The sequence below is a fragment of the Hypanus sabinus genome, chromosome 13 (assembly GCF_030144855.1).
Source record: "Hypanus sabinus isolate sHypSab1 chromosome 13, sHypSab1.hap1, whole genome shotgun sequence".
NCBI classification, from domain to species: domain Eukaryota; kingdom Metazoa; phylum Chordata; class Chondrichthyes; order Myliobatiformes; family Dasyatidae; genus Hypanus; species Hypanus sabinus.
In genome coordinates this window covers 62,877,426-62,904,878 of record NC_082718.1, presented here as the reverse complement: position 1 = coordinate 62,904,878, position 27,453 = coordinate 62,877,426, and the positions used below count along the sequence as shown (strand labels likewise).

The 27,453-nt window shown below is 40.6% G+C and overlaps 2 protein-coding genes across 7 annotated transcripts in view; one reads left to right on the top strand and one right to left on the bottom strand.

The window, feature by feature from the left end:
* vezt (vezatin, adherens junctions transmembrane protein) overlaps nt 1-14,464 on the bottom strand; it is a 114,718-nt gene extending 100,254 nt beyond the window's left edge. For 2 of the 3 annotated variants that reach the window (XM_059987775.1, XM_059987777.1), the window contains exons 1-2: nt 14,166-14,464; nt 13,468-13,577 (exon numbers count right to left, since the gene is read on the bottom strand). In XM_059987775.1, the coding sequence (XP_059843758.1) occupies nt 13,468-13,503 (36 nt within the window). In that variant the 5' untranslated portion in view covers nt 13,504-13,577; nt 14,166-14,464. Of the gene's footprint in view, nt 1-12,682; nt 13,196-13,467; nt 13,578-14,165 lie in introns of those variants that run through there. The other variant, XM_059987776.1, reaches the window with a different exon arrangement.
* Nucleotides 13,607-27,453, top strand: part of fgd6 (FYVE, RhoGEF and PH domain containing 6) — a 150,321-nt gene continuing 136,474 nt past the window's right edge. Inside the window, exon 1 of one of the 4 annotated variants that reach the window (XM_059987767.1) lies at nt 13,607-13,929. In XM_059987767.1, the coding sequence (XP_059843750.1) occupies nt 13,920-13,929 (10 nt within the window). In that variant the 5' untranslated portion in view covers nt 13,607-13,919. The remainder of the gene's footprint in view (nt 13,930-27,453) is intronic. The other 3 variants (XM_059987768.1, XM_059987769.1, XM_059987770.1) reach the window with 3 other exon arrangements.

The window sequence follows — 27,453 nt, the reverse complement described above, 5'->3', positions numbered from 1 at the left end:
GTTCATAATGTAATTAGGAAATGGCAGTTAACAGGAACAGTGGAAGTCAAGTTGAGGTCTGGAAGACCAAGAAAACTTTCCGAGAGAACTTGTAGGATTACTAGAAAGGCAAATCAAAACCCCCGTTTGACTTCAAAAGACCTTCACATGTCGTTCACAACTTGTTCTCTATAGAAAAGTGACTCAGGAAAAAAAAAGCAAAAAAGAAATTTTAATACTGTAAATCCGAAATTGAAAATGGAGTTTGAAAACACAGCAATATAGGTAGCATCTGAGGGGATTAGAAAAAGGTTCAGGTTTAATTCTAATGAATGATAAAGAATTTGAAACCATCAACCTTTTCTCTTCTCCATAGATGCTGCCTGACCTGCTACTTAGTGATGTGATTTGTAAAACGATTTTCAAAATATGCTGTAACTTAACAGTTTTAACAAGATATAAACTGCCAAATTGGGAGATCTAAAAGGTATCAACAAATACATGGGCACAGTGCTCACCTTGAGGATCTAGAACTCAAGCAGATGGGAACAAGAATAGACCACATGCTCTCTCAGACCTCTGTATAATCGTGGCAGGTAGATCCCAGACTTCAAATATTCTGTGCTAGTTCCATGCCTTTTCAATAATCTATCTTCTTCCATTTTTAAATATCTCCAGTGACTAGTCACAGCAATGTTTCAGGATAGCTAAATCCAGATATTTACTAACCTCTGCCAAAAGGTTGAAAGGTAGAAGTTTGGCAAGTGGAGGTGGAAATGGAATTCAAAGAGACAACTTAAACAGCTGAAAGCTCAGCCAACAAACTAAACGTGTGATTTGACAGATGTTAAGGAAGAGGGGAGGTAATTCAGGGCTTCTGATGATCGAAATGCACAAGCACCCAATGTGAACGAGGCAATACTTCACTGCATTTAGAACTGGACAGCAGCTTGTCTAAAGTGAATAACTGACATGCATATGGTAGATAAACAGTAGCTGAAGTTACAGGGAAATAGTTAAAACTGTATAAAAAAGACAAACTACTATTTAACTGAGAAATGAATTACATACTTAAATGAAATACATAACAAATTAGAACACCGTCAATAGTAATACAGTATGATAAAACTGATTAGTTCCTAATAGTCATGGGAGGAATTCATCCTGTGTACGCAATGAACAAAATCAGTGCAGATAATCGTCAAATGCATGCAATGCTTTTGACAATTGCATTCGCCAAATCTTCATTTTCATTGGAACATTCAAGATGATTGTTGATACTTCCAAATGCTTCGTGGCTCCTAACTTGTTGAAGAGGTGAAATAGTTTCATTTTCACTCCCCGCTGTTTCTGGCATTTCCAAGACTGAATGCTCGAAACCACAGTGAGCATAGCAGTTTAGAAGAGTCTTACTGCTTACTTCCCTCTGACAAATATCTTTGCTTTTTGAACACAAACAGAAGCAACTGACACTATTTAAAAACTGTTCACTCTAAGCCCAGTGTAACGTCTAATGGACACATAAGTGCACTGGCCTGACGCCAGTTGGAAGCTGTTTAGCAACAGTCTCCTGTCCCATTTGAGCAGCAGTGTCCCACGTAAATGGAGAGAACCCCAGCAATTCTCTTGATTATACTTTGTTTTTTTAAGAGTTATCCCTAAAAAGTGTCTGCCCCAATTGAATCCACCGTATATTGTAACAAAAAGGCTAGAGGTGAAAATGCAGATGCACCACCTACAACTGCCAAATGGTCTTCGAATGAAAACTGGAAGTGTTCACAAACCAAAAGCATTTCCGCCCAGTCCTGAAGGCTGGATTCTGCCTGCACAAGTCATGATGTTTTTACACAAGCTTATATTGATCTTTGTTGGAATAATGTAGGAAATAGAGAACAGCTCGGAGTGAGATAGAGAATTAAATCTAGAACAAGTTTTTGGACCGCATTAAAGTGAGCAATGTAATGATGCAGCTCTATAAAACTTGAGTTAGGCCACACTTGGAGTACTGTGTCCAGTTCTGGTCGCCTCACTATAGGAAGGATGTGGAAGCATTGGAAAGGGTACACAGGAGATTTACCAAAGAGGAAAGTGAGCAGTAAACAAGTGCACAGTATTGAAGGTTTGATGCTTCAAGTACAAAATGTTTGTAATCCAGGACACCAGGAAGGACAGAGGCAAAAAGGGCAGTTGTGCCACCTCATGTAGTTGAAATGGGAAGAACTCAAGGAAGGCATGGATATAATCAGATGTGGAAGAGTGACATAGAATTCTCACGAGAAACCAGTCCAAATGAGGAGAGTAATGGATGCATTCTGATCTGTTGAAAATGAAAATTGCTGTAGTGGAGAATGAAAGAAAGGATAATACTAAATTTGTTCTATGAGCAGAGAGCAAGAAAAAATAAGGAGAAAGGAGAAAGTAGAACTGACACCATTGTAGGTCCAATCAATTTTGTTGCAGCATTAAATAAAACTGAGTGGGAGGGGGTGGGAAACTAAAGAATATATTGCAACCACCACTGTGAAAGATAAAATCATCTGAATTTATATGACCAAGAAAAAGAGTACAGGAGGACACACAAACAAGAATGAGAGGTGACATATTCAAAGTAAATTCAGATCACTTGCCCCTCACCACCCCACCATACTAACCCAAAAAAAAAGGAAAATTTAAGTTCCCAGATCTTCAGAGGATAGCAGCAAGCACTGTTTCACTGGCAACTTTACAACACAGCCCACTAAATTCAAATTGGGCACTTTGTCAAGATTTCAGTGCTTTAAGCAAAAAAAAAACTTGTCAATTTAAACAACTGTCAGGCACAGTTGCTACTATCAAATTTGAGACAAAATTGAAACGGAGAGAAAGATTGATGCTCGTAACTTCTACTTTTATTGTGCAAATAAAATTAAAAGCAACAGAAGCTTGTGGCTTTAATACCTTTAATGTGAACATAGCAGCAAAATACAAAGTTTCAAGGTACATTTAATATCAAAGGATGTACAAATTATACAACCTTGAGATTTGATTGCTTCCAGGCAGCCCACAAAGCAAAATGTCTTAAAGAACCACCCCCCCCAAAAAAAAAATCAGCACCCAAAGCACAGAGAAAGGGGGGAGAAAAAGCACAAAACATGCAAACGAAAGAAGCAGGCAACAACAATCCAAACCAAAATGAGTCCTTGGATCCGAACCCTGGAGCACAACGGAGAATATAGAAAGTTTTTGTAAATTTTAGTTACTGGCAAAGATCATTTATAATTGAAACACATTTACCATAATTTTCATTCTAATAAAAAGAGCAGACACTTCCTTAGTTGCATCATTTGTTGCAAGTAATATACCAACAGAAATTCACAAGCTTTGAAAATATGCTGCAGCATCTAAAGCTCAACTACTTCATTGTTAAATTTCAGACCTGTATGAACCTCTACCAAGTGAAGGTTTGCATGGAGACTGAACAGAATTTTCATCCCAGGACAGGGCAATGAATGAATCAAACAGGCAAGCTCTATTGATCTTAAAAATCCACTAGTTAAAGAATGTTGCATTGATCAGATATAGTTGAACTTAAACAGTGGTTGTGGATAGGTCATATTCTGCATGGAGGTCAGTCACCAGTGGAGTGCCTCAGGGATCTGTTCTGGGACCCTTACTCTTCGTGATTTTTATAAAGGACCTGGATGAGGAAGTGGAGGGATGGGTTAGTAAGTATACTGATGACACAAAGGTTGGAGGTGTTGTGGATAGTGTGGAGGGCCATCAGAGGTTACAGCGGGACATTGATAAGATGCAAAACTGGGCTGAGAAGTAGCAGATGGAGTTCAACCCAGATAAGTGCGAAGTGGTTCATATTTTCCAAATATGATGGCAGAATATAGTATTAATGGCAAGACTCTTGGCAGTGTGGAAGATCAGAGGGATCTTGGGGTCCAAGTCCATAGGACACTCAAAGCAGCTGCGCGGGTTGATTCTGTGGTTAAGAAAGCATATGGTGTATTGGCCTTCATCAATCATGGCATTGAATTTAGGAGCCGAGAGGTAATATTGCAGATATAAGACCCTGGTCAGACCCCACTTGGAGTACTGTGCTCAGTTCTGGTCGCCTCACTACAGGAAGGACGTGGAAGCCATAGAAAGGGTGCAGAGGAGATTTACAAGGCTATTGCCTGGACTGGGGAGCATGCCTTATGAGAATAGGTTGAGTGAACTCGGCCTTTTCTCCTTGGAGCAAAGGAGGATGAGAGGTGACCTGATAGAGGTGTACAAGATGATGAGAGGCATCAATCGTGTGGATAGTCAGAGGCTTTTTCCCAGGGCTGAAATGGTTGCCACAAGAGGACACAGGTTTAAGGTGCTGGGGAGTAGGTACAGAGGAGATGTCAGGGGTAAGCTTTTTTTACTCAGAGAGTAGTGAGTGCATGGAATAGGCTGCCGACAGTGGTAGTGGAGGCAGATATGATAGGGTCTTTTAAGAGGATTTTAGATAGGTACATGGAGCTTAGTAAAATAGAGGGCTATGGGTAAGCCTAGTAATTTCTAAGGTAGGGACATGTTCGGCACAACTTTGTGGCCAAAAGGGCCTGTATTGTGCTGTACGTTTTCTATGTTTTTCTAGGTTTTTTTATGTTAAACTTGGAACCAAATATTAAACAGGAGCTGATACATTATAAATATTGACTGCTCCCACCCCCCCATTTAATAAAAATGGACTCAATTAAATTGAGTTAATTTTACTCAAAAAAACTTAATCAACTGATAAGCTTTGAGCTTGTCTATTTAGTACATTCACTGTCCTATCAGTGGGATGAAAATGAACGTGCCATGGCATTGCTCTATAACAACATGCTCACCTCCATAGTAAAAAAAATAGCGCCCTGAGCTAAGGTAAACAAGACCTTAGAACGTAGGAGCAGAATTAGGCCATCCAGTCCATTGAGTCTGCTCTACCATTCCATCATGGCTGATTTATTATCCCCCTCAATCCCACTCTTCTGCCTTCTCCACATAACCTTTTACACCCCGACTAACCAAGAACCTAACAACCTATGCTTTAAATATACTCAATGATTTGGCCTCCATAGCCATCTATGGCAATGATTTCCACAGGTTCACTACCCTCTGGCTAAAAAAATTTCTTCTCATTTCTGTTCTAAATGGACATCTTTCTGAATTTGTGCCCTCTCGTCCAGTAAGTATAGGCCCAGAGTCAAATGCTTCTCTTATGTTAACCCTTTCATTCCCAGAATCATTATTGTGCACCTCCACTGGACCCTCTCCAATGCCAACACATCTGAATCTCATCTTAGATAAGGGGTCCAAAACTGCTCATGGTACTACAAGTGTGGTCTGAGCAATGTCATATAAAGCTTCAGCATTACATGCTTTTCTTCTATTCAAGTCCTCTTAAAATGAACGGTAACATTGCATTAGCCTTCCTCACCACCGACTCAACCTGTAGTTAACCTTTAGGGTTTAGGGAATCCTGCACTATGACTCCCAAATGCAGCATTTGCACTTGGGAGTCCAAGCATAGATTGCACCTCCAAATTTTTTAATTTTCTTCCTGCTTAGAAAATAATCTACGCATTTATTCCTTCTATCAAAGTGCAGGACCACACACATCCTACAATGTATTCCATTTGCCACTTCTTTGCCCATTTCCCCCAATCTGTCCAAGCTCTTCTTCAGACTCCCTATTTCCCCAACACTACCTGCCCCTCCACTTTTCTTCATATTGTCGACAAATTTTTCCACAAAAGTATCAATTCCATTATCCAAATTATTAACATAATATAAAAATGCAGTCCCTGCATAACACCACTAGACAACCAGAAAGGAACCTCTTTATTCCCACTCTTTGCCTGCTGTCAGTCAGCCAATCTTCTATCTCTCCTGTAATACCAAGGAAGCAGACTCAAGTGTGGATGTAAATGACAAGAAATGTGTAGACAGTAGGAGTATGGAATGGAAATAGTCTTCCATCTGGAGAAATGAAAATGCTTCTGGAATATTACATTTAGAGTTGAGCTAAAGTTCCAATGGTATTTGGACCTCAGGAGACTTACAGCCTATTCATTGTTTAGGGCAACATTTTAGATTTAATTTTTTCAAGGGCGATATTCAAAAGGGTATGACAGAATCTAATTATCCAATGTCACATATTAGAAGACAATTCTCAAGAAAGTAGTGTACCTTTCTGACAGATCCATGAAAAAAAATCATGAAAATATGCATGAAACAAGTAACCGAGATGTAAAAAAAATCACATTGATCAGTATTAGAAAGCCTTTGCTCCCAAAGAAATACAGTGCAATCAGCACTTCCAGGGTCCAGAGATTTTTGCATCAATATCTTCAAGGACCAATCTAACAAAATTGCTTCCCATCAATAAAGTTATCATGTTAAGTTTTACCTATATTACCTTTCTGTAATTCAGCTTTTTAATTTGAGAAGGTACTTTAAAAGAGTCTGTTCTGCAAAGAGCATTTTTCATTATCTAGTAATTTCTAATTTATCCCCTTTGATATCTGAAGCACTCATTACTTAGTATTCACTCCAAAGAATACACTTGTGCCTTTTATTTCTGCAGCACAAAGGTTCAACTTCTTACACAAAAAAACGCATCTCAGTTACGACTTCATATATAATTATGCATATTTTTGCAATTCCAGAAAATGCACAAAATAATTCAACATTTGGAGAGAAGTAAAAGATGAAATTTGTTCAGAACTGGTAATAGAAAGAAAACAAATTTTAAATTAAGGGTAGGGAAGAGCAAAGTCAAAGAAAATAGATGAAATTGGAATAGGATGGTAGAAAAGATTAAATGACCTGATTAAACATTCTGATGAAAAGTGTTATCAGAAGGAAAGCCTAGAAAAAAATGTACAAAATTACCAGAAGAGAAAAGTACAAGTGAAATACAAAAGATGGAAATGCTGATTATCTGATTTGTTGAATGTGATGTTAAATCCAGAATGCACTTGGTTTTAATTTGAGGTATTGTTCCTCAACTTGCACAGAGTCTGATGCAAAAAGATAAAGTGACACTTTCAAAGGCTATGACAGTGATCAAAATTGATTTAAATAATACCAGAGTAAGCAGCCTAACACAAAGGTTCAAGTACCAGGAAATACAAATTGGAACTTTACTAAGTGGATAATTATGTAATTTTGTAAAGTTTCCTTAGAGCTAGAGATAACCAAACTAATTTCTAACCAAAAAAAATCTAAGATTTCATGAGAAGGCAAATAATCAAGCCTCAGATCAAAACAAAACTCCCAATTTGCAAAGTAAACAAAAAGCTATCAACTGTTATTACTGGAGAATCTGAGTGAAATTTTGAAAATATCAAATAATCTGAGCTAGATAGTTTATATAACTGCTACCCCAGTTAAGTGACATGGGAAAAAAGGAAATCAGAATTTGTCCAAGAAAAATCAAATTTAGCTTCATAAATGATGTCATTGTACCTGCCTTAACCACTTTCTCTGGCAGCCCGTTCCATATACTCACCACCGTCTGCATGAAAATGTTTCCAGTCTGATCCCTTTAAAATCTTTCCCCTCTCACCCTCTAACATTCTCTCTAATTTTGGATTCCTCAACCCTTAAGGACTTAAGGTTTACAATATCTACACCTTTCATTTTTCAAATGTTTCTATAAGGTCACCCCTCATTTCCCCTATATTCCAAGGGATAAAGACCTAGTTTGAGCAAAATCTGGAGGAACTCAGTAAATGAAGCATCTATGGAGCGGAATAAATAGTCAATGATTTGGGCTGAAATCCTTATTCAGCACTGGAAAAGAAAGCGACAGAAGCTAGAATAATAAGGTGGGGGGAGGGAAAGGAGTGCAAGCTTACAGGTGAGGAAGGATGAAGTAAGAAGGGGGAGGTGGTAGGTGGAAGTAGTAAAGGATGAAGAAAGCATCTAATAGAAGAGGACAGTGGACTGGAGAAAGGGAAGGAGGAGTGGAATTACAGAGAGGTGATGGCAGGTAAAGAGAAGAGTAGGGGTGGGGAATAAATCACCATAAATTACAGATGTAGCCAACCTCTCCCTACGCTGAAGCCCTATAGTCCAGGCAAAAGCTTCAATCTTTTCTGCACTCTTTTCGGTGCAACTACATCTTTCTTACAATAGTGTTACCAAAGTTGTATATGTACATAGCATTCCAAGTGTGGTCAAGCCAAAGACATATACAACTACAATATGATATCCCAACTCCTATACTCAATGCCCCGACTAAAGACCAATGTGCTAACGTGTACTCCTAGGACCACCTGCTCCATTACACTCCCTAATATCCTATCATTCATAGTACAAGTCCTACGCTGGTCTGACTTTCCAAAATGTCTCACCTCATAGGTATTGAAATCCATTTATTACTCCTCAGTCCACTTCCCTAACTGATTAAGATCTCCCTGTAATCTAGAATAACTTTCTTTACTATAACATCACCTCCTAATTATTGATAAAGCCTTTGCCATTCACAACCAATTCAGTTATATAAATAAAAGTCCAAACACTAATGTCTTCAACACACCACAAATCACCAAACTTCATGTTGAAAAGACAACCTCCAAATATAATTCTTTGCTTCCTATCTCTGAGCTAATTTTGAATCCATTGGGCTAGCTCTCACTGGATTCCATGGGACCCAACCTTCCAGATCAGCCTACCATTCAGAATTAATGGCTACTTAAGGACCTTGCTACTCCAAAATATTTGTCAAATATGATTTCCCACACACAAAGCCATGTTGACTCTTGCCAATTAAATGTCGGATCTTGTCCTTCAGAATCTCCTCCTCTCCTACTGATGCGAGGCTGACTGGCCTGTAGTAACCTGGTTTGTGCTTGCTAACCTTCTTAAGGAATGGAACAACATTAGCCACCCTTGAGTCTCCAGGTCCTTCATCTGCAAGCGATGGAGAAACAAATATCTCTACAAGGGCCTCTGCAATTTTGTCTTGAGCCTGGCACGAAGTTTGAGGATTTATTCAGTCATGCCCTAGGGATTTATCCACCTGAATAAGCTGTAAGGCAGTAAAAGACTCCCCCCTCCCCCCCCCCAGGCAATATGAATGTCTTCCAAAACATCTTTGTTGTTCTTATCTCTTGAGCTTTGGCCCAATAAATCCAGGTGGTATATGACTTGAAAGGGGTGCTGTTTCCAAGCACCTGGAATTCCTGTTCTTTGAGACAGAAGCAGTCAGCATTTTCCTATCAGCATCAAAGGTTCCTTGTGAACTGCTACAGTACATTTTGTTGTTGTTTTCCCCTGTGATGGAGCGCAGAATGAATGGGATGCTAATCAAACAAGCAATTTTGTCCTAGTTATTTTGGAACCTTATTAAACTAGATTTATCCAGATAGTCCAATAGCTCCATTTAATATCAAAGAATGTATACAATATACAAACTAAAATTCTTACTCTCCATTGACATTCTGAAAACAGAAAAAAACAAAGAATGAATGACAGAAAATAGACACAAGAACCCCAAAGCACCCTGACCCCTCCAACGTGCAAGCAGCAGCATCAACCTTCTCACACTTATTCTAGCATAAAGCATCACCATTCCCACCACCTACCATGCCAGCAAAGGCAAAGCCTCCAAAGAGAGAACATGGTCTACAGTCCATCAAAAACCAACCATTCACGCCAACATTTTCAACATCCCACAGGATCTCTTGCTCTCTAACAAGGGAGAGACATATTGCTTCCTCCACAGCGACAGGAGATAACGGTCACTAATTTGATGTTACGGTCAGTCTGAAGCTTTGTTTAATAAAACAGATTTGGATCACATTATTTCCTGTACCTTGTAATAATACTTAAGACTGAGGAATAGGGAGTCCCTCATCACAAAAATGAAGTGTCAGAACTGGTCTCACAGCTGCATTATTTACCTGCTATTTACCAGTCTTATTATTTTCAGTTAAGATTCTTTTGACCTTTGGTTCTTTTGACCATATACGTATGATGCAATGAGGTATCTGTTGAACCACTAAAGACGGCAGCTTAATTGCAGTTCTTTAATACAAGAGGTAGAATTAATAGTGACAAGTCTCTCTATTGCAGCCAGATTAATAGTACAGTGATTAAAAAATCCTTAGCAAGCAGGTTGTGTTGTATCATCCTGCCTGATTAAATATTTGTGTTGATACACTAGAGGTTTACCAGCAATATCATTCCTGACATATGATTTAGAAGAGATTGCGCCTTCTGTGAAAGTATCAATACAGCTATTGAAACATCTATTTCCTACTCTACTGCAAATTCTACCTTTCTCTACCATCCTTTGTCTCCTTCCCACTCTCCCCTCACAGCTTCATTCATTATCCACGTTCACCTGTTCAGTACTCTTGTTCTGAATGGCTTTAAAAAGCTATTGATCTCAAATATCTTCCATTTCTGCCGAAAGGCTATTGTATCTTTTTCCACAGATGTTTTGTTTTCTTGGGCTTTCTATTTCAACAACATAATTATAGTATTGGCAATTCCCAAACTAAAGTACTTGAAAAATGCAAATCTCCAAGGATTTGCTCACTGCCTGAACTAATCAAATATAATAAAACTAAAAGCACTTTTTTATAGTCAAACAATATTTATGTTATGTGCATTGCTTTTACAAATTCTTCCTATAGCAAGTAGACTTGAACTTAATAAGACAAATATTTCAATGCCAAATAAACCTAACAGAGTCATTGCTGTGGCAATGGTAGGCTGGGCTGGGAACCAGGGCGAGCTGACAAATTGGATACAGCTTGGTAGAAGGAGACAGAAGGTGGTAACGGAGGCCTGTTATTCAGATTGGAGGCCTAAGACAACTACTCCGGCATAGAGATCCGCATCAAATAGGATAATTCGGATAGACATCTTGATCAGCATGGATGAGTTGGGCTGAAGAGACATGTATGGAAGCTACCATTCCTGTCAGTAGAAATGGTTCTGCTGGACTTAGTAGCTAAGCCATACTTGAAGGCCAGGTGATGGACTTGATTGTCAGAGCATTTAATGTGTATTGGGAGCTTATCCCCATAACCAGGCCTTGCTAATAACAACAATAAGGAACCTAACTACAACCACCTTAGCTAACATGTTCACTTTTTTTAAACCTCTAACACAACTATTCCATTGTTTTCCCTCAACAGTATCACATACTAAAACTTTCCATTATCCAGAGCAAGGTACATGAAAGCAAAGTTTAAAAAAAAAGGACTTTCAAAATTACTTTTCAATTCCCTTTTGATAATTCCTGGGAACAACTATTTTCCCAAACTATTAAAATCAGTTTCTGCAAATGTACGTTATTGAGCTAGAATTTCTACTTTTGATACCAAGGAACTACCAGACACTCAAAAAAATACCATAACTTTTAAAAGAAAACAGACATTAAAGCAAGTTTTCAATGTTCTGATTGAGCTTACTTTAATTCACCAACATGGTACAGGCTCTTCGGCCCATAATGTTGTGTCATCCTTTTAACCTATTCCGATCAACCCAACAATTCCCTCTTACACAGCCCATGACCCTTCACTTTTCTTTCATCCATGCGCCCTTTTAACAGTCTCTTAAATTTTCTTCATGCATCAGCTTCTACCACTACCCCCAGCAATACAATCCAGGAATTTATCACTGTGTTAAAAAACAATTGGCATCACTCCTAAACTTTCCTCTACACACCTTAAAAGGTTGTGCTCTATTATTAGCCATTGCTGCCCTGGTAAGGGTGCTGGCTAAACACTCTACCTATGCCTCATAACCTTGTACACTTCTATCATGTCACCCTCATCCTCCTCCACTCCAAGAGAAATAATCCATATTGCTCAACCTTTAAATCCAGGCAGCATCTAGTAAATCTCCTCTGCACCCTTCCTAATACTTCATATTCCTTCCTAAAATGAGAAGGCCAGAACTGAACACAATATTCCAAGTGTGGTCCAAACAGAGTTTTATAGAGCTGCAACATGACCTCACAGCTCTTGAATTTAATCATCTAGTGAAGGCCAGCACACCATACACCTTCTAAACTACCCCTATCAACTTGCATAGTGATTTTGACGGATCTATGGTCTTGGTCTCCAAGATTCCTCTGTTCTTCCACACTGCTAAGAATTTTGCCATTAACCCTTACTCCACCTTCATATTCAACCTTCCAAAGTGTATCACTTCACACTTTTCCAGACTAAACTCCATGTACCACTTTTCAGTCCAGCTCCACATGTCTTTGTCCCTCTGTAACCTAAAACAATCTATGTTATCCACAATACTGCCAACCTTCATGTCATCTGCAAACCTACTGACCCACGTTTCTACTTCTTCATCCAAGTCATTTACTAAAATCACAAGGAGTAGGGGTTCTAGAAGAGTTCCCCACAGAACACACTATGCACTGTTTTGTGTGGGCTGGCCAATTCCAAATGCATGCCAAGTTTCCCTTGTACTTATACCTCCTGACTTCCTCAATGAGCCTACCATGAGGAACCTGATCAAACACCTTACTAAAATCTATGTACCCCACATCCACGTTCTATTTCCATCTATTTGCTTTGTCAGTTCCTCAAAAACAGTACTCAGGTTTATGAGGCCCAACCTGCCCCCACATAAAGCCATGCTGACTATCCCTAATAAGACAATGCTTCTCCAAATGCTCATAAGTCCTGCCCCTATGATTTCTCTTCACAAATATACTTACCACTAACATAAGATTGTTGGTCCACAATTCCCAGTCATGAGGAACGTCTGATGGCTCTGGGCCTGTATTTACTGGAATTCAGAAGAATGAGGGGCGATCTCATTGAAAACTATCAAATGTTGAATAGCCTCAATAGAGTAGATTTGGAGAGGATGTTTCCTATGGTGGGGGGTGTCTAAGACCAGAGGACACAGAATATAGGGATATCAATTTAGAACACAGATTAGGAGGAACTTCTTTTTCCAAAGAGTGGTGAATCTGTGGAATTTGTTGCAATAGGTGGCTGTGGAGGCCAAGTCTTTGGGTATACTTAAGGCACGGATTGATAGATTCTTGATTAGTCAGGACATGGAAGGATACAGACAGCAGGCGGGAGGTTGGAGCGGAGAGGGAAATGGATCAGCCATGATGAATGGCAGAGTAAACTCAATGGGCCAAATGGCCTAATTCTGTTCCTGTATCTTATGGTCTTAAATCTCAAATGCACAAGGCACTCAGCCGATCAGGCGACATCTGTGGAAAGGGAAACAAAACTAAAACTTCAGGATCAAGACCCTTAATGAAATTTAAAAAGCTTTCAACAATTACATCTCTTATCTTTAAAGATTATAAGACACGTGAAGTTACCCTGTAAAGCAAAGTAACAGATCAGTCAGGCTTGAATTTCTGAAGCTCATTTAGAAAGAAGGACAATACACGATTGCACAACAATCCGAAACGATAAATGCAATTCAATTGATAAAGAAACCCATGACTTGGGCAACAAAAGGCAGCAGATTACCTACCTCCAACACCAGCTCCTCATCAAACTCTTCTCCCATTGCAATCCGCCATTTAAACCGACGAATGCGCGCTTAGCATTCTAGGAATAGTAGTCCTACTGGACAATTTCACACTGGAAATAGAGGAGAGACATTGAAATTTAAAACTATGATTCCCATAGTGCTTCGAGGCTGAGGGACGCAACGCGTCGCGAGCGATGACGTTGACGTCACAAGGAACGGTGGTGCCGTGGTTGGGCTGTAGAGGGCGCAGTGCGCGCTGACGGCGGCGCCGGCCAGTGGCAGCGAGCAATCGGGAACGGGATTCCCTCTGTGGACTTTGTCTAAGATTCCTGTCGCCGCGCCGTCGGGAGCCACAGATCGCCTCCGTCGTGCAGGAAGTCGGTGCGAATGGCTGGGAAGCAGGCGGAGGACGTGGGGCGATAGGGAGCGCCTGGGCACGGCAGCCCCGCAGTATGAGCGCAGGTGAGACTCGGGCGCAAACTTCACACTGCACCGGCCTCTCCTCCGCCGAACTTCGCACCAGCTGTTTGTTACCCCAGTGCTGAGGCGGAGAGAGGATTGGAAGGATTTGCTTTTGTCACCGTGTTTATTATGCCCGGAAATATTCCCGAGACACTCATTACCCCGGGCTGGGCTCCCTACAGCACGGCCGTTCCCGCAGACCCAATCCTTTAGAAAACTTTGTTTCTCTCTCTCACCGTGGTGAAATGTTTCAACCGGTAACTCTGTTCTAGATTTTTTTCTTGCCAGGATGAAGTGGAATTTCCTACTCTTTAGTCTTGTGGTGTCAATGGTTTTTTCAATCACTTTCGGTTAAGTTCGTGCCCCCGTTCAACCTCTCTACATACAGCGAGGTGTATCTAATAGCAGAGATTTGCACATTCAGTCTTGGCGATGTGGTTATTCATTGACCACACAGTTTACCATCTGTCGTTTTTATCGAACTTCGGGAAACTCCTTTTGAGGAAATCAACCTTGTCCAAGTTTGTCTTTCAGTCTTTCGACAAGCGCTGCACTAAATCCCAACCAGAGCCAGCTGCTCAGAATCCTTTTGTACTAGTGTCATATATCCTCTCGTTTCCAGTTTGCACATTGTGACCGAGTTATAGCGTAGTCCCGTTTTTAGATTCTGACCACTGCGGCTCTTAAATCTTTTTTGCCAAAATATACAACGCAGAGTAGGAATCCTTGGAAGATGTGCAAAATACAATAGTCAAAATACAATAGCTGAATTAATCTAACTTATTATTGTATTTTAATGCAATTACCATTATTGATACAAAGGTAATTAGGCCCTCCGTTGGTCGGAGGAAGTAAGTATATTAACGAAAATTTAATTATATTGACGGGTGACAACTGCAGCCTCGCCGGGGTTTCCATCTGCAGGAATAAGTAATTTAAAGCCTTTGTTTTCGTGTTGAATATATTTGACCCTTTTGTCTCCGTGTGGCATCTGGTTTGTATTTTGGAACTGCATATTATTAGGGAATTCTTTGTATTTAATTGGGCATCACAAAAATAGCAATTGTGTAAATTTTGGGGAGCAGCTGTGTTTCTGGCACTTATAATTATCCAGCCCTAAAGTGCAGAATGTCAGATGCTTCCTTTTTATAGCTGTGACCACTGGTTAAATGACTGGTCACAGCTGACGCTGAAACCCATTCTTTCCTGATCATGGAAGCTTTGTTCTCAGGGGACAGGCCTTAATCTCATATTTCTAAAAGCGGTTTAGACACTTTAAAAAGGAATGTGTTGTGTGTCGTAGTTTACAATAATTTCACCAAGAAATTGGTAGTTTTCAGCCATAGTTTATAAACTGAGTGTATGAGTGAGCAGTGGAGATCAGTAGGATATGGGAATGATTGCGCTTTGTGTAGTGGTAGCTGATCAGAAAGTTGGCTAGGATTTTGCCTCATTGATTTTTATTCAACATCTTTTGCTGGATTGCATTGATAGGATTTGTCCCAACATACTTGCTTGCTGCATGTTAAAGTATCTGATAGATGTTAGAATAGAATCCTCACTTACTGGGGAACAAGAAAAGTTGAAAAAGTAGAAGGGAGATGAGCCATGTGTGTCGTTAAAACAAAATGAAGTTGTGTTGACTGAATAAATTTCTTTTCAGCAAAACAACAAGCAATCTGCTAAATTGTAAAGTTCAAAGTAAATTTATTATCATAGTACGTGTCACCTTATACTACCCTGAGATTCATTTTCTTAAGCGCATTCCCAGTAGATAGAATCTATGAAAAAGCACATGCTACAGAGATGCAAAAAAAGTGTGCAAAAGACAACAAATTGTGTAAATACACAAAAAATAAAATAGCAACGAATATCAAAAATACTAGTTGAAGAGGCCTTATAAGTGAATCCATAGATTGTGGAATCAGATCAGTGTTGGAGTGAGTGGTTATCCCCTCTGGTTCAGGAGTCTTATGGTTGAGGGGTAGTAACTGTTCCTGAATCTGTTGGTGTGGGATTTGAGGTTCCTGGACCTCCTTCCTAATGGCAGCAGTAAGAAAAGAGAGCATGGCTTGGATGGTGAGGGGTCTTGATGATGGATGCTGCTTTCCCGCAACAGTACTCCTTGTAAGTATGCTCAGTGGTGGAGAGGACTTTACCTGTGATGCACTGGGCTTTTGTCAACTTTTCTGTTCAAAGACGTTGATATTTCCATACCTGCAGTGTCTGCAGTGCAACTAGTCATGATACTCTCCACCTATAGAAGCTTCCCAATTTTAGATAACATGCTGAACTTTCACAAATTTATAAGAATGTACAGGTGCTGTTGTGCCTTCTTTATAATGGCAGTTATGTTCTGGACCCAGGACAGGTCCTGTGAAATGATAACACAGAGGAATTTAAAGTTGCTTATCCTCTCCATCTCTGATCCTCTTAAGGATTTGCACATGGACCTCTGGTTTCCTCCTTCTATAGTTAATAATTAGCTCTTTGGTTTTGCTGACATATTAATTTGTATGTAATATAAAATATATAAATCTCAATGAAAAGCTAGATCCACTCATCTTCCCACTCTTTCACTGAAAATCACTAAATTCTTCCTGTCTATTCTGAGTACTCTTATGCTGTCTGTTGCATAAACCATTTTCAATAGTTCCATTTAATGTTGGAGAAATGCATGCAATATACATCCTAAAATTCTTTTTCTTTACAGACATCCACAAAAACAAGAGTACCACAAAGAATGACTGGCAGTAAAATGTTAGAACCTCTATTCCCCCTCCCCATGCACAAGCAGCAGCAAAGCAATGATCTTTCCCCCCCCAACCCTCCTGCAAAAAATGCATCAGCTCCCTCCGCTAATCAAGCAAGCCCCCAAGAAAGACGATGATCTGCAGTAGAACAAAAACTAACAGTTCAACCGACAATTTCACATACCACAGTCTCTCTCTGTCCCCAATAAAGAGGAAGAGCGGTGTTCCCTTTCACAGTGAGAGGGGAAACATAATAAAAACAACTCGCTGATTTCTGATGATTAAGTCTGTGGCGTTGCTTTTTTTCCCCCAAATTCTCCAACTTGAGAATTGGCGACAAACTCTTCTCCACTAATAAGAGTGAGCGAGAGTCACCAAGTGCAGAGCCTCCAGTGGCTGATCTGCTGCTCCCGATGTTCCGTTTTCTCCCACGCTGCTTTAGTTGGGGGCGCCAGCATAGAATCTACAGATGAGCTCGAAGAAGTCACTGTTAATGCCATCTTAGCTCTGCTCCTCCGCCCTTTTGAGATAGCATCGCACAATCCCTGGTGACTTTCAAGTACTGGTACCCTAACTGCTTCCTAATTTTTAACTTGTGTTCCCTGATGTCAGAACAACATTGTCTGTTACCCCAATGATCTCAGATTTTAACTTATTTTATTTGTATGTGTGATATGCAAGGGTGCAACACTATTATAGCTCAGGATGTTCTTTAAATATATAAAAATTTAAAGTTGCTGACCCTCTCCACCTCTGATTTTCCCTCGATGAGGACTGGCTCATGGACTTCCGGTTTCCTCCTGAAGTTGATGATCAGCTGCCTGGTTTTGCTGACATTGCTGGCAGTGGTCGTTGTGGCACCACTCAGCCAGATTTTCAATCTCCCTCCTCTATGCTGATTTGTCACCACCTTTGATTCAGTCTATGACAGTGGTATCATCAGTAAACTTACATACAGCATTGGGGCTGTACTTAGCCACAAAGTCGTAAGTATAACGAGTAGAGCACGGGCCTAAGCACACAGCCTTGTGGTACATCTGTGCTGATGGAGATGGTGGAGGAGATGTTGTTGCCAATCCAAACTGACTGAGGTCTGCAAATGAGGACATCAAGGATCCAGTTGCACAAGGATGTATTGAGGCCAAAGATTTGGAGCTTAGTGACTAGTTTTGAGGGAATGATAGGATTGAATGCAGAGTTGTCATTAATGATGAGCATCCTGATTTATGCATCAATAACTACCATCGGATGGTGCTTGTGTCAGCTGTAATGAAATGCTTTGAGAGATTGCCTTCGAGCTGAGCTGAATCTGCTCCAGTTTGCTCACCTCCACAACAAGTCAGCAGCATTTGTGATTTCTTCAGGCCCTTACTCTGCTCTAAGTTATGTAAGTAACAAGAGCTCATATGTAAGACTACTGTTCATCAACTACAGCAGGGCATTCAACACAAACTCATTATCCAGGTTCAAGACCTGAACTTGTGTATCTCCCTCTGCTAGAACCTCGATTTCCTCATCAGTTGTCCTTAATCTGTTATGATTGGCAACAATATCTGTTCCTCACTGACCATCATCACAGGCGCATCTCAAGGCTGCACTGCTCTCTATTCTTGCATGGATAGTTCCAATGCCATCTTCAAATTGTCTTAGACCACAATTTTTTCTCTTTTCCTCCTTTATATCTGCTCAGTATATCTTCTTGCAGGATGTGGGAAGGCAGGGAGACCTCCAGTACCCTGATGACTGCAACTGTGAGAAGTGCATCCTGCTGTAGCTTCTAACAATCTGTGTTACGGGTTTGGAACTGGAACTGGATGAACTCCGGAGCATTCGGGAGGTTGAGGGGGTGATAGACAGGACATAGAGAGAGGTAGTTACACCCAAGGTGCAGGACACAGGAAACAGGGTGACAGGCAGGAAGGAGAAAGGGGTTGAGGAACCAGTGCAGATACCCCTGTGGTCATTACCCTCAACCCTCAACACTTTGGATACTGTCTAGAGAGGAGGGGGGTGGGGATGACCTAATGAGTTACTGGCACTGAATCTGCCTCTGTGACTCATAAAGGAAGGGGGGTCAAAGAGGCATTCTGTGGTGATGAGGGGATTCATTAGTTAGGGAAACCAACAGGAGGCTCTGTGGGCGATAACAAGATTCCCAGATGGTATATTGCCTCCTGGGTGCCAGGGTCTGGGATATCTTGGATTAAGTCCTCAGCATTCTTAAGTGGGAAGGTGAACAGCCAGAAGTTGTGGCCCATGTAGGTACCAATGACATGGGTAGGACAAGAGATGAGGTTCTGCAGAGGGAGTTCAGGGAGTTCGATGCTAAGTTAAAGAGGAGGACTTCCAGGGTTGTGATCTCAGGATTGCTACTCATGCCATATGTCAGTGAAGCCAGAGCTAGGAAGATTATGGAGTTTACTACGTGGCTAAGGAGTTGGTGTAGGAGGGAGGGCTTGAGATTTTTGGATCATTGGGCTCTCTTCAAGGGAAGGTGGGACCTGTACAGAAGGGACAGTTTGCACCTGAACTGGAGGGGGATGGGAACCAGAACAGTTAGTGGAGAGGTTGTGGAGGCAGATGTTGGTAAGACCTCAGACAAAGTCAGGAATCAAAAGGTTGAGCATCCTGAGCTGCCTATAACTCGATGTAAGATAGTAGTGCTAAAGATAAGGTAGCTGGTTTACAAATTGAGGCAATGTGTAGTGAGGCGAGTCTGATGCTGGGGTAAAATTGCAGTCAATAGGATGAGCTGCAATGTAAAAGGCGGACAAAATTGAAAAGGGTGTTTATAGGACTGAAGGTGTTGTATCTGAATGTGCGCAGTATACAAAACAAAGTAAATTAACTTGTGGCACTGTTACAGATTGGCATTCATGATGTTGTAGGCATCACTGAATCATGGCTGAAAGCTGGGAGTTTAATGTCCAGGGATACACATTGTATCGAAAGGACAGACAGTTAGGCAGATGGGGTGGTGTTACTCTGTTGGTTAAAGAAAAATGAAATCAAATCATTAGAAAAAGATGACGGGTTGGAAGGTGTTGAATCATTGTGGATAGAGCTAAGGAACTGCAAGGGTAAAAAGACCCTGATGTGAGTTGTATACAGACCCCAAACAGTAGTCAGGATGTCAACGGGAGATAGAAAATGCATGCCAAAAGATCAATGTTACAATAGTCATGGGGGACTTCAATAATGGGAAAATCAGATTGGTGTGAGATTACAGGAGGGAGCAATTTCTAAAGTGCTTACAAAATGGCCAAAATGCTTTCCTTAAGGGAAAATCTTGCCTGATAAATCTGTTGGAAAGCTTTGGAGAATTAACACGCAAGATAGACAAAGGAGAATCTGTTGTTATTGTGTATATGGATTTTCAGAAGACCTTTGACAAGGTGCCACATATGAGGCTGGGGTCTGTGTTGGGACTGATTATTTTTACATTATATGTCAATGATTTGATGATGGAATTGATGGCTTTGTTGCAAAGTTTACAGACAAAATGAAGATGGGTGGAGAAACAGGTAGTTTTGGGGAAGTAGAGAGGCTACAGAAGGACCTTGACAGATTAGGAGAATGGGCAAAGAAAGGGCAGATGGAATACAGTGTCAGGAAGTGTATGGTCATGCACTTTGCTAGAAGAAATGGAAAGGTTGACTTTTTACTAAATGAAGAGAACATTTTTAAAAAACTGAGGTGCAAAGGAACTTGGGAATACTTGTGCAGGATTCCCAAGAAGTTAATTTGCAGGTTGAGTCTGGTGAGGAAGGCAAATGTGATGTTAGCATTCATTTCAAGTGGACTAGAATATAAAAGCAAGAATGTAATGTTAAGACTTTATAAATCATTGGTGAGGCCTCACTCAGAGTATTGTGAGCAGTTTTGGGCCTCTATCTTAGAAAGGATGTGCTGAAACTGGAGAGGGCTCAAAGGAGGTTCATGAAATTAATTCCAGAATTGAATGGCTTCTCATATGAAGAACGCTTGATGTCTCTGGGCTAGTGTTCACTGGAATTTAGAAGAATGAGGGATAACCTCATTGAGACCTATTGAATGCTGAAAGGCCTTGATAGCATGGATGTGGAGAGAATGTTTCCTGTGGTGGGAGAGTCTAAGACCAGAGGACATGGCCTCAGAATAGAGGGGTGTCCTTTTAGAACAGAGCTGAGAAAGAATTTCTTTAACCAGAAGGTGGTGAATCACCGGAATTCTTTGCCACTGGCAGCTATGGAGAATGCTTTTATGTATATAATAAGGCAGAGGTTGATAGACTCTTGATTGGTCAGGGTAGGAAGGGGTAAAAGAGATTGGAGCTGAGAGGAAAATTGGATCAGCCATGATGAAATGGCAGAGCAGACTCAGTGGGCCAAATGGTCTGATTCTGCTCCTATACCTTATGGTAAGTGCCCTTGTGAAAAGGGCATTGCAGCACTACTACTTATAAGTTCGTGCAGATTCAGCATGTCATCTAAAACTTTGACAAACTTCTACAGATGCACAGTGGAGCGTATCCTGGCTGGTTGCATGATGGCCTGATAGGGAAACAGTCCAGTCCATCACAGCCAAAGCTCGCCCACTATTGAGCACATCTAAAACGAGTGCTCCCACAAGAAAGCAGCATCCATCATCAAGGGCCCCACCATCCAGGCCATGTTCTCTCTTGCTGCTGCCTTTGGGAAGGAGATACAAAAGCTGTGGGTCCCACACCACCAGGTTCAATGGCCTTTATTACCCTTAAACCAAGGCAGATAACTCCCTTCAACACTGAACTGGATCCATAACCCTTGGACTCACTTTCAAGAACTCTGCTACTCATGTTCTCAGTATTTTTTTTACTATTATTGTTCATTGTTTTTAAATTTCCACAGTTTGTCATCTTTTCACATTGATTGTCAGTCTTTGTAGTTTTTCATTGATTCTATTGTTTGTTTATTTATTGCTCTATTGTGAATACCTGTAAGAAAGTGAATTTCAGGGTAATAAGTGGTGACATATATGTATTTTGATAATAAATTTACTTTCAACTGTGTAATTTGCTGATGAATTGTTATTGAACAAATTACAAATGGGAGTGAATCAGCTTACCAGAGTGAAGTAGGCCAGAATGAGTGCAAAAACAACCTCTCAATGTCAGCGAAGCTAAAGGGATGATTGCTGACTTCAGGAAGGGGAAGAAAGGCAAGTGTGTCCCAGTCTACATTTGGGGATTGACTGTGAAGAGAGTCAGCAGCTTTAAGTTCGTGGGTGTTCATGTATCAGATGTTGTGAGCCCAGCACGTGGATGCAGTTATCGAGAGAGTAGCGGATTTTATCCGATACCTGAAGGACACGTCCCAATCCGCCATTGGTAGTATCTAGGAAGGCAAGATCCATTGTCAAAAATCCCCACTATCTGGGCCATGCCAAGTCCCACATTACTAAGTTCAAGAACAACTACTTACCTCCAACTGTTTGGTTGTGAACAAATCAGCAAAACTCTAATCACTATAGCTTAGCAATATTGTCCTGGCCTCCAGGGGCACAGTTCATTTTGAATGAACATCACTTTCTGTACATAAGCAGTTTTTTAAAAATATCATTTCCTGCGTGCGTGGATTAATTCTGATTTTGGCTTGAAGCACATGTTGGAAAGATGTCTATCTTCATCCTCTCTTTATTTGCCCTTGAAAAGCAAAGTGAAATCTCATTAAAATCGCTGAAGAAAATCTTGGGTGTCCTTTTGAGAAGGTGTTTAACTCACTGCTTTGTACGTATACACTGCGAGGGCAGAAGAGTGATAAAATAACTTATCTCGAAGGCACCGCCCACAGGCTGGAGGTGTACCTAAACACTGTACACAGCAATGTCAGCTTCCGACCCGAGCAACATTGATCACCGAGACCTGGAGGTCAGGTCAAAATGTGGTGCATTGACCACGTTATTGGGACATTTGAACGAATCCAAGTGTACCACTACTGCAACATGAGCCCATGCCAGAGCTGCAGCAGCAAGAATAGCTACTTATACTAAACACAAAGCTGAGATTCAAACGGAGAAAGCTCATATAGACGTGGAGAAAGCATGTGCAGAGGTTACAGTAAGTGCACTCAAGGAAGGGCATTTAGCTGAGGCTGCCTCAGCAGAGGTAAAGGTGTATGAAGCAGCAGCTGACTTGAAGAGTGGTGTGTTTACAACCAGAATTAGTCATGTTTTGCTGTCACAACAGACAATGCATCCAAATGTTTTCTGGCTATGAAGAAGACAGTGCTCCAGCTCTACAAGGAGAAGTTGTTCACACCACACAGCCAACATGCCTTTCGCATAGTTCAGGTATTGATGGCCAAGGTCTACAGCAGCAAAGATCCACAACACCCCCTTTTTCAGTCTCATCACAGCAGAGACTTAAATCAAGAGTTGCTACTGATGCCAATCCTATCAGCACAGACGTAGACAAACTAAACTTCCATCCATCCCAGGATGCACATTTGTCAAGCCAATCTCCAGAATGCTCTTATTCAGGAGCCACGGGTGCATTAGATTTGGCTCATCGACAGCGAGTCACAGCAAGACCAGAAGTATTTGGCAACCTGACTGAGAGCTATCTGTCCCGGAAGTCAAGTTTTTGCAATGCAGTGGAAGGACCAAGTCTCAAACCGAGCAAAGAGCTAGGCCTTCTCTGTAAGTGGATTGATGGGGAGTCACTGCAACATGTGAGCTGGGTTAGGATAGCAGTCTGTTACTGGATCGAACTCAGGAAGAAGTTCCCAAGCCCGGCGCTGAAACGTATGTTCTTAAGTGTTTTATATGCTAGAAAGGTAAAATATATGCTATATACTAAGACAAACGTTTGACTGACGCTAAATAATATCAGATGTGCCTGTTTCAACTTACTGAGTAAGAGAACTTCCGATTTTTTTCGATCCCAATCCACGATAACCCACGCACATCCTCCCGTATAAATCATCTCTAGATTATTTATAATACCTAATACAACGTAAATGCTACGTAAAATAGTTGTTATACTGCATTGTTTAGGGAATAATGACAAGAAGAAAAAAGTCTGTACATGCTCGAACAACAAGTGCTGGAAGAGCATTTGCGGGTTTTCTTGATTCACAGTTGGTTGAATTTGCACATGCGGAATTCATGGATAAGGGGGGCCGACTGTACCTAGTGATCTCAACTCAACTGATCATGCCATAAGAGAGATCAAGCTAATGAGCTCACCCTCTCCTCATGGTTAACTAGCCCAGCATTTCTGGCTGATCCCCACTAGGAGCAACATCAAGGCCAAAATTTTTGAAGTGAGAACAGTTAAAGACTGCAAGTAAGACCTTTCAAGACCATTCTCTGAGACCAAAGACCTAATGAAATGACCATTTGACTTTTAGTTTTAGTAGTTAGGTTTGACATCCTATGGATGCCTGTTGGGTCGTGTTCTGGCATCTAGAGGCATGGTTCATTTGGTGTGCAGTTCATTTTGTATGTACATATCTTCCTGTACGTAAGCTTTTTTTAATGCAGGGTTAATTTGGATTTCGTTTTGAAGCACATGGTAGAAAGACGTCTATTTCCATCTTTATTTCCCCTTCCATTAGCAATATCCTTTTACAAGTAAGATATCACTAAAAGCCCAGAGGAAAGCTTGCTTTGTGATATTTTGAGGTGTTTAACTCACTGCAAAGCCTTGTGCATATGCACTCCAAGGGTGATAATGACCACTTTAACCACTTTGCTCTAAAATTGACTTACACTTGGTTCTAATTACATTTTCTTGTAAAAATTGTGTTTAATTTATGTTTTCTTGAGAATGCTGCTTATATGATGGTATGAGCCTGTGATGTTGCTGTGCTAAGATTTCCATTGCACTTCCGGATATGACAGTAAGCTTGACTTTGACATGGATCATCAGTGGTTTAGAAAGAATGAAAAAGGTCTTTGACAGCATGAGTTGTCCTTGCATCAAGTCTGAGTAAATAGTCTTAGTTTCTTCCACCTGTGGCCTAGTTGCGAACTGTTCCACATTTCAGAAAGGTGGTGACAATAGCATTGAAAGCAACACGCCTGAGAAGTACCATCAGAGGGTGTCCTGGGGTCAGGCAGTGAACACAATGTCCCAGGTGATCTTGTGAAAGTTTCTTCTAAGTTTATCTGCAACCATCTGAGGTAGTCCCTTGTAAATGGGGTTTCTCATACTTACTTGTAGCTGGATAAATTCCATTCAATGCGCATGTTGGTAAAAACAAGCACAGTTTTAATGACTAAGCTTTTCATACCAACAAACTGTTAAATGTTTGTACTTGTAATACAACCTTTTCTTTTTTTGGCAGTTACTGCTAGGGTGAATAATAATTGGTTGCTTCTTGTGACCTTTGCTAACCTTCTTACTGCTGTCTAAGTGCAACTGTTGTAGTTGGCAATACTAGATGAAAGGGTGGTGTGATACCATTATAAATGTCAAGACTAATGTGCGCCTGTAAAATATCTGACTTTCATACTTTCTGCATCAGGCAGCTTTTGTCATTTAGCCTACATTATTGAATAACCAAGTTTCAATCTCTTTTTTGTACAGCTCGCTCTCATACTTGTGCACATCAATTTCTGTACTTTTTTGATCGTAGAGATGTCCCACATTGATTTGTCATGTTCACAGGTGGCTCTTCCAATTTTCTCATTGTACCTACATTAAAATTGTTAATAAAATTAGCTTATGCAATCTTATCAGGATAACATACCCCAGATTCTGACAATGAAAATAAACAATAACTGCAAATGCTGGCAATCCAAAATGAAAGCACAAAATACTGGAAATATTCAGCAGATTGGGCAGCATTTGTGGAAAGGCAAACATTAACAACAATACAAATACCTATGTCAGTGTGCTGTTTATTGACTAGCTCCCTCTACAACTGGATCTTCAGTGGATTGGAATCACAATCTCTGTGGATTGGAAATAACATCTCCACCTTGATGACAATTAACACTGATGCTCCACAGGGATATGTGCTTTGCCCACATCTCTGCTCTCCTACTCCCATGATTGTGTGGCTAAGCATAACTCAAATGCCATCTTTAAATTTACTGATGATACATCCATTGTCGGCACCATTTTAAATGTGACAAAAGGTTGTACAGGAACAAGATATACCACTTGGTTCAGTGGTGTCTCAGCAATAGACTTGCACTCAAAGTCAGCAAAACCAAAGAGCTGACTGTGGACCTCAGGAAGGCTAAGACGAGGGAACACAAACCAATCCTCATAGAGAGATCAGAATTGAAGTGCGTGAGCAATTTCAAGTTCCTGGGTGTCAATATCTCTGAGAACCTAACCTAAACATAACATATTTCTGCAGCTATAAAGAAGGAAAGTCGGTGACTATATTTCATTAGGAATTTGTGGAGATTTTGTTTGTCAACTAAAACACTCAAACTTCTACAACTGTACTGTGGAGAGCATTCTGACTGGCTGCATCACTGTCTGGTATGGGGGGGGGGGGCACGACTGCACAAGATCAATACAAGTTGCAGTAATTTGTAAAATTAGTCAGCTCCGTCGTATGTACTAGCCTCTGTAGTATCCAAGACATCATCAAGGAGCGATGCGTTAGGAAGGAGTGTCCATCATTAAGACTCAGGACATGCCCGCTTCACACTGTCAGGAAGGAGTTATAGAAGCCTGAATTCCAGAACAGCTTTTTCCCCTCTGCCATCCAATATCTGAACGGACATTGAACCCCATGAGCACTACCTCACTGCTTTTCTATTTCTGTTATTTTGCACTACTCATTTTAATTAACTATTTCATAGGCATGTATATATACTTAATGTTTTTTCCTCTATTTCATTGTACTGCTGCTGTAAAGTTAACAAATTTCACAACATATGCCTGTGATACTAATTCTGATTAACAGTTCAGGCCTGAGACAGTTCATCAGAACTGACACAGGGTCCAGAACTGAAATGTGAAATACAGTAGTGGATTCTAGCTAATCGGGACACATCAGGACCAGTACATTTTGGCCCAATTAAGCGGCTGCGCCAATTAGCTGAACTTTAATGGAAGTAGTTAATAAGGTATTTATATAAAAAAGAGTCAATCTACCATTTAACTGAATAATAAATTATGTATTTAAATGTAATACAGGAAAAGTTAGAGCACCAGCAATACTATAGTACTGTAAAACTGTATTAGTTCCTAAAATTTATCGATGGAGGATTTCACCCAGTGTATGTTGCCATGTTCTTTTTGACAGTAAATGTACAGTCAGACATTTAGTGTTGACAATCGATTCATTATGCAATCATTGCTTTCTTGGAACCTGTTAGTGTTGCATGTTTGCAGCTAAGGGAACCATTCAGAGTGGCACAGTATTTTTTTAAAAAAAGGCTTGTTTCATCGGCACTGTAGATATCATCTGCACAAAATTGAGGCCAGTCGGGGAGCTTTGTAGATTTCCATTTTTCTGCATTTACAGTATCTGCATCATCTTTATTAACAAGTGGTTTCTTGAATTTAATGTGGTGCCAACATTTCTATTAAGATAACCAACCATCAGTTGCTTTGAAATCTTTGTGATCTTTATGCTTTAAAATCTTAGCCCTGCTGACTTGTTTTTTTAACATTGGTCTACTGACGCGCACATCTTGTCCAGTTATGATGGAAAACCATTGACTGAGGTCCTCTTCAATATCTGGATCCTCACCATACACTTTGTTTTTGGGATGTTCCCAGTTGTCCCTTGTGTAATGCCCATTCTTCTCAAAGTTATCTTGCAGATGTGTCAACCATGCA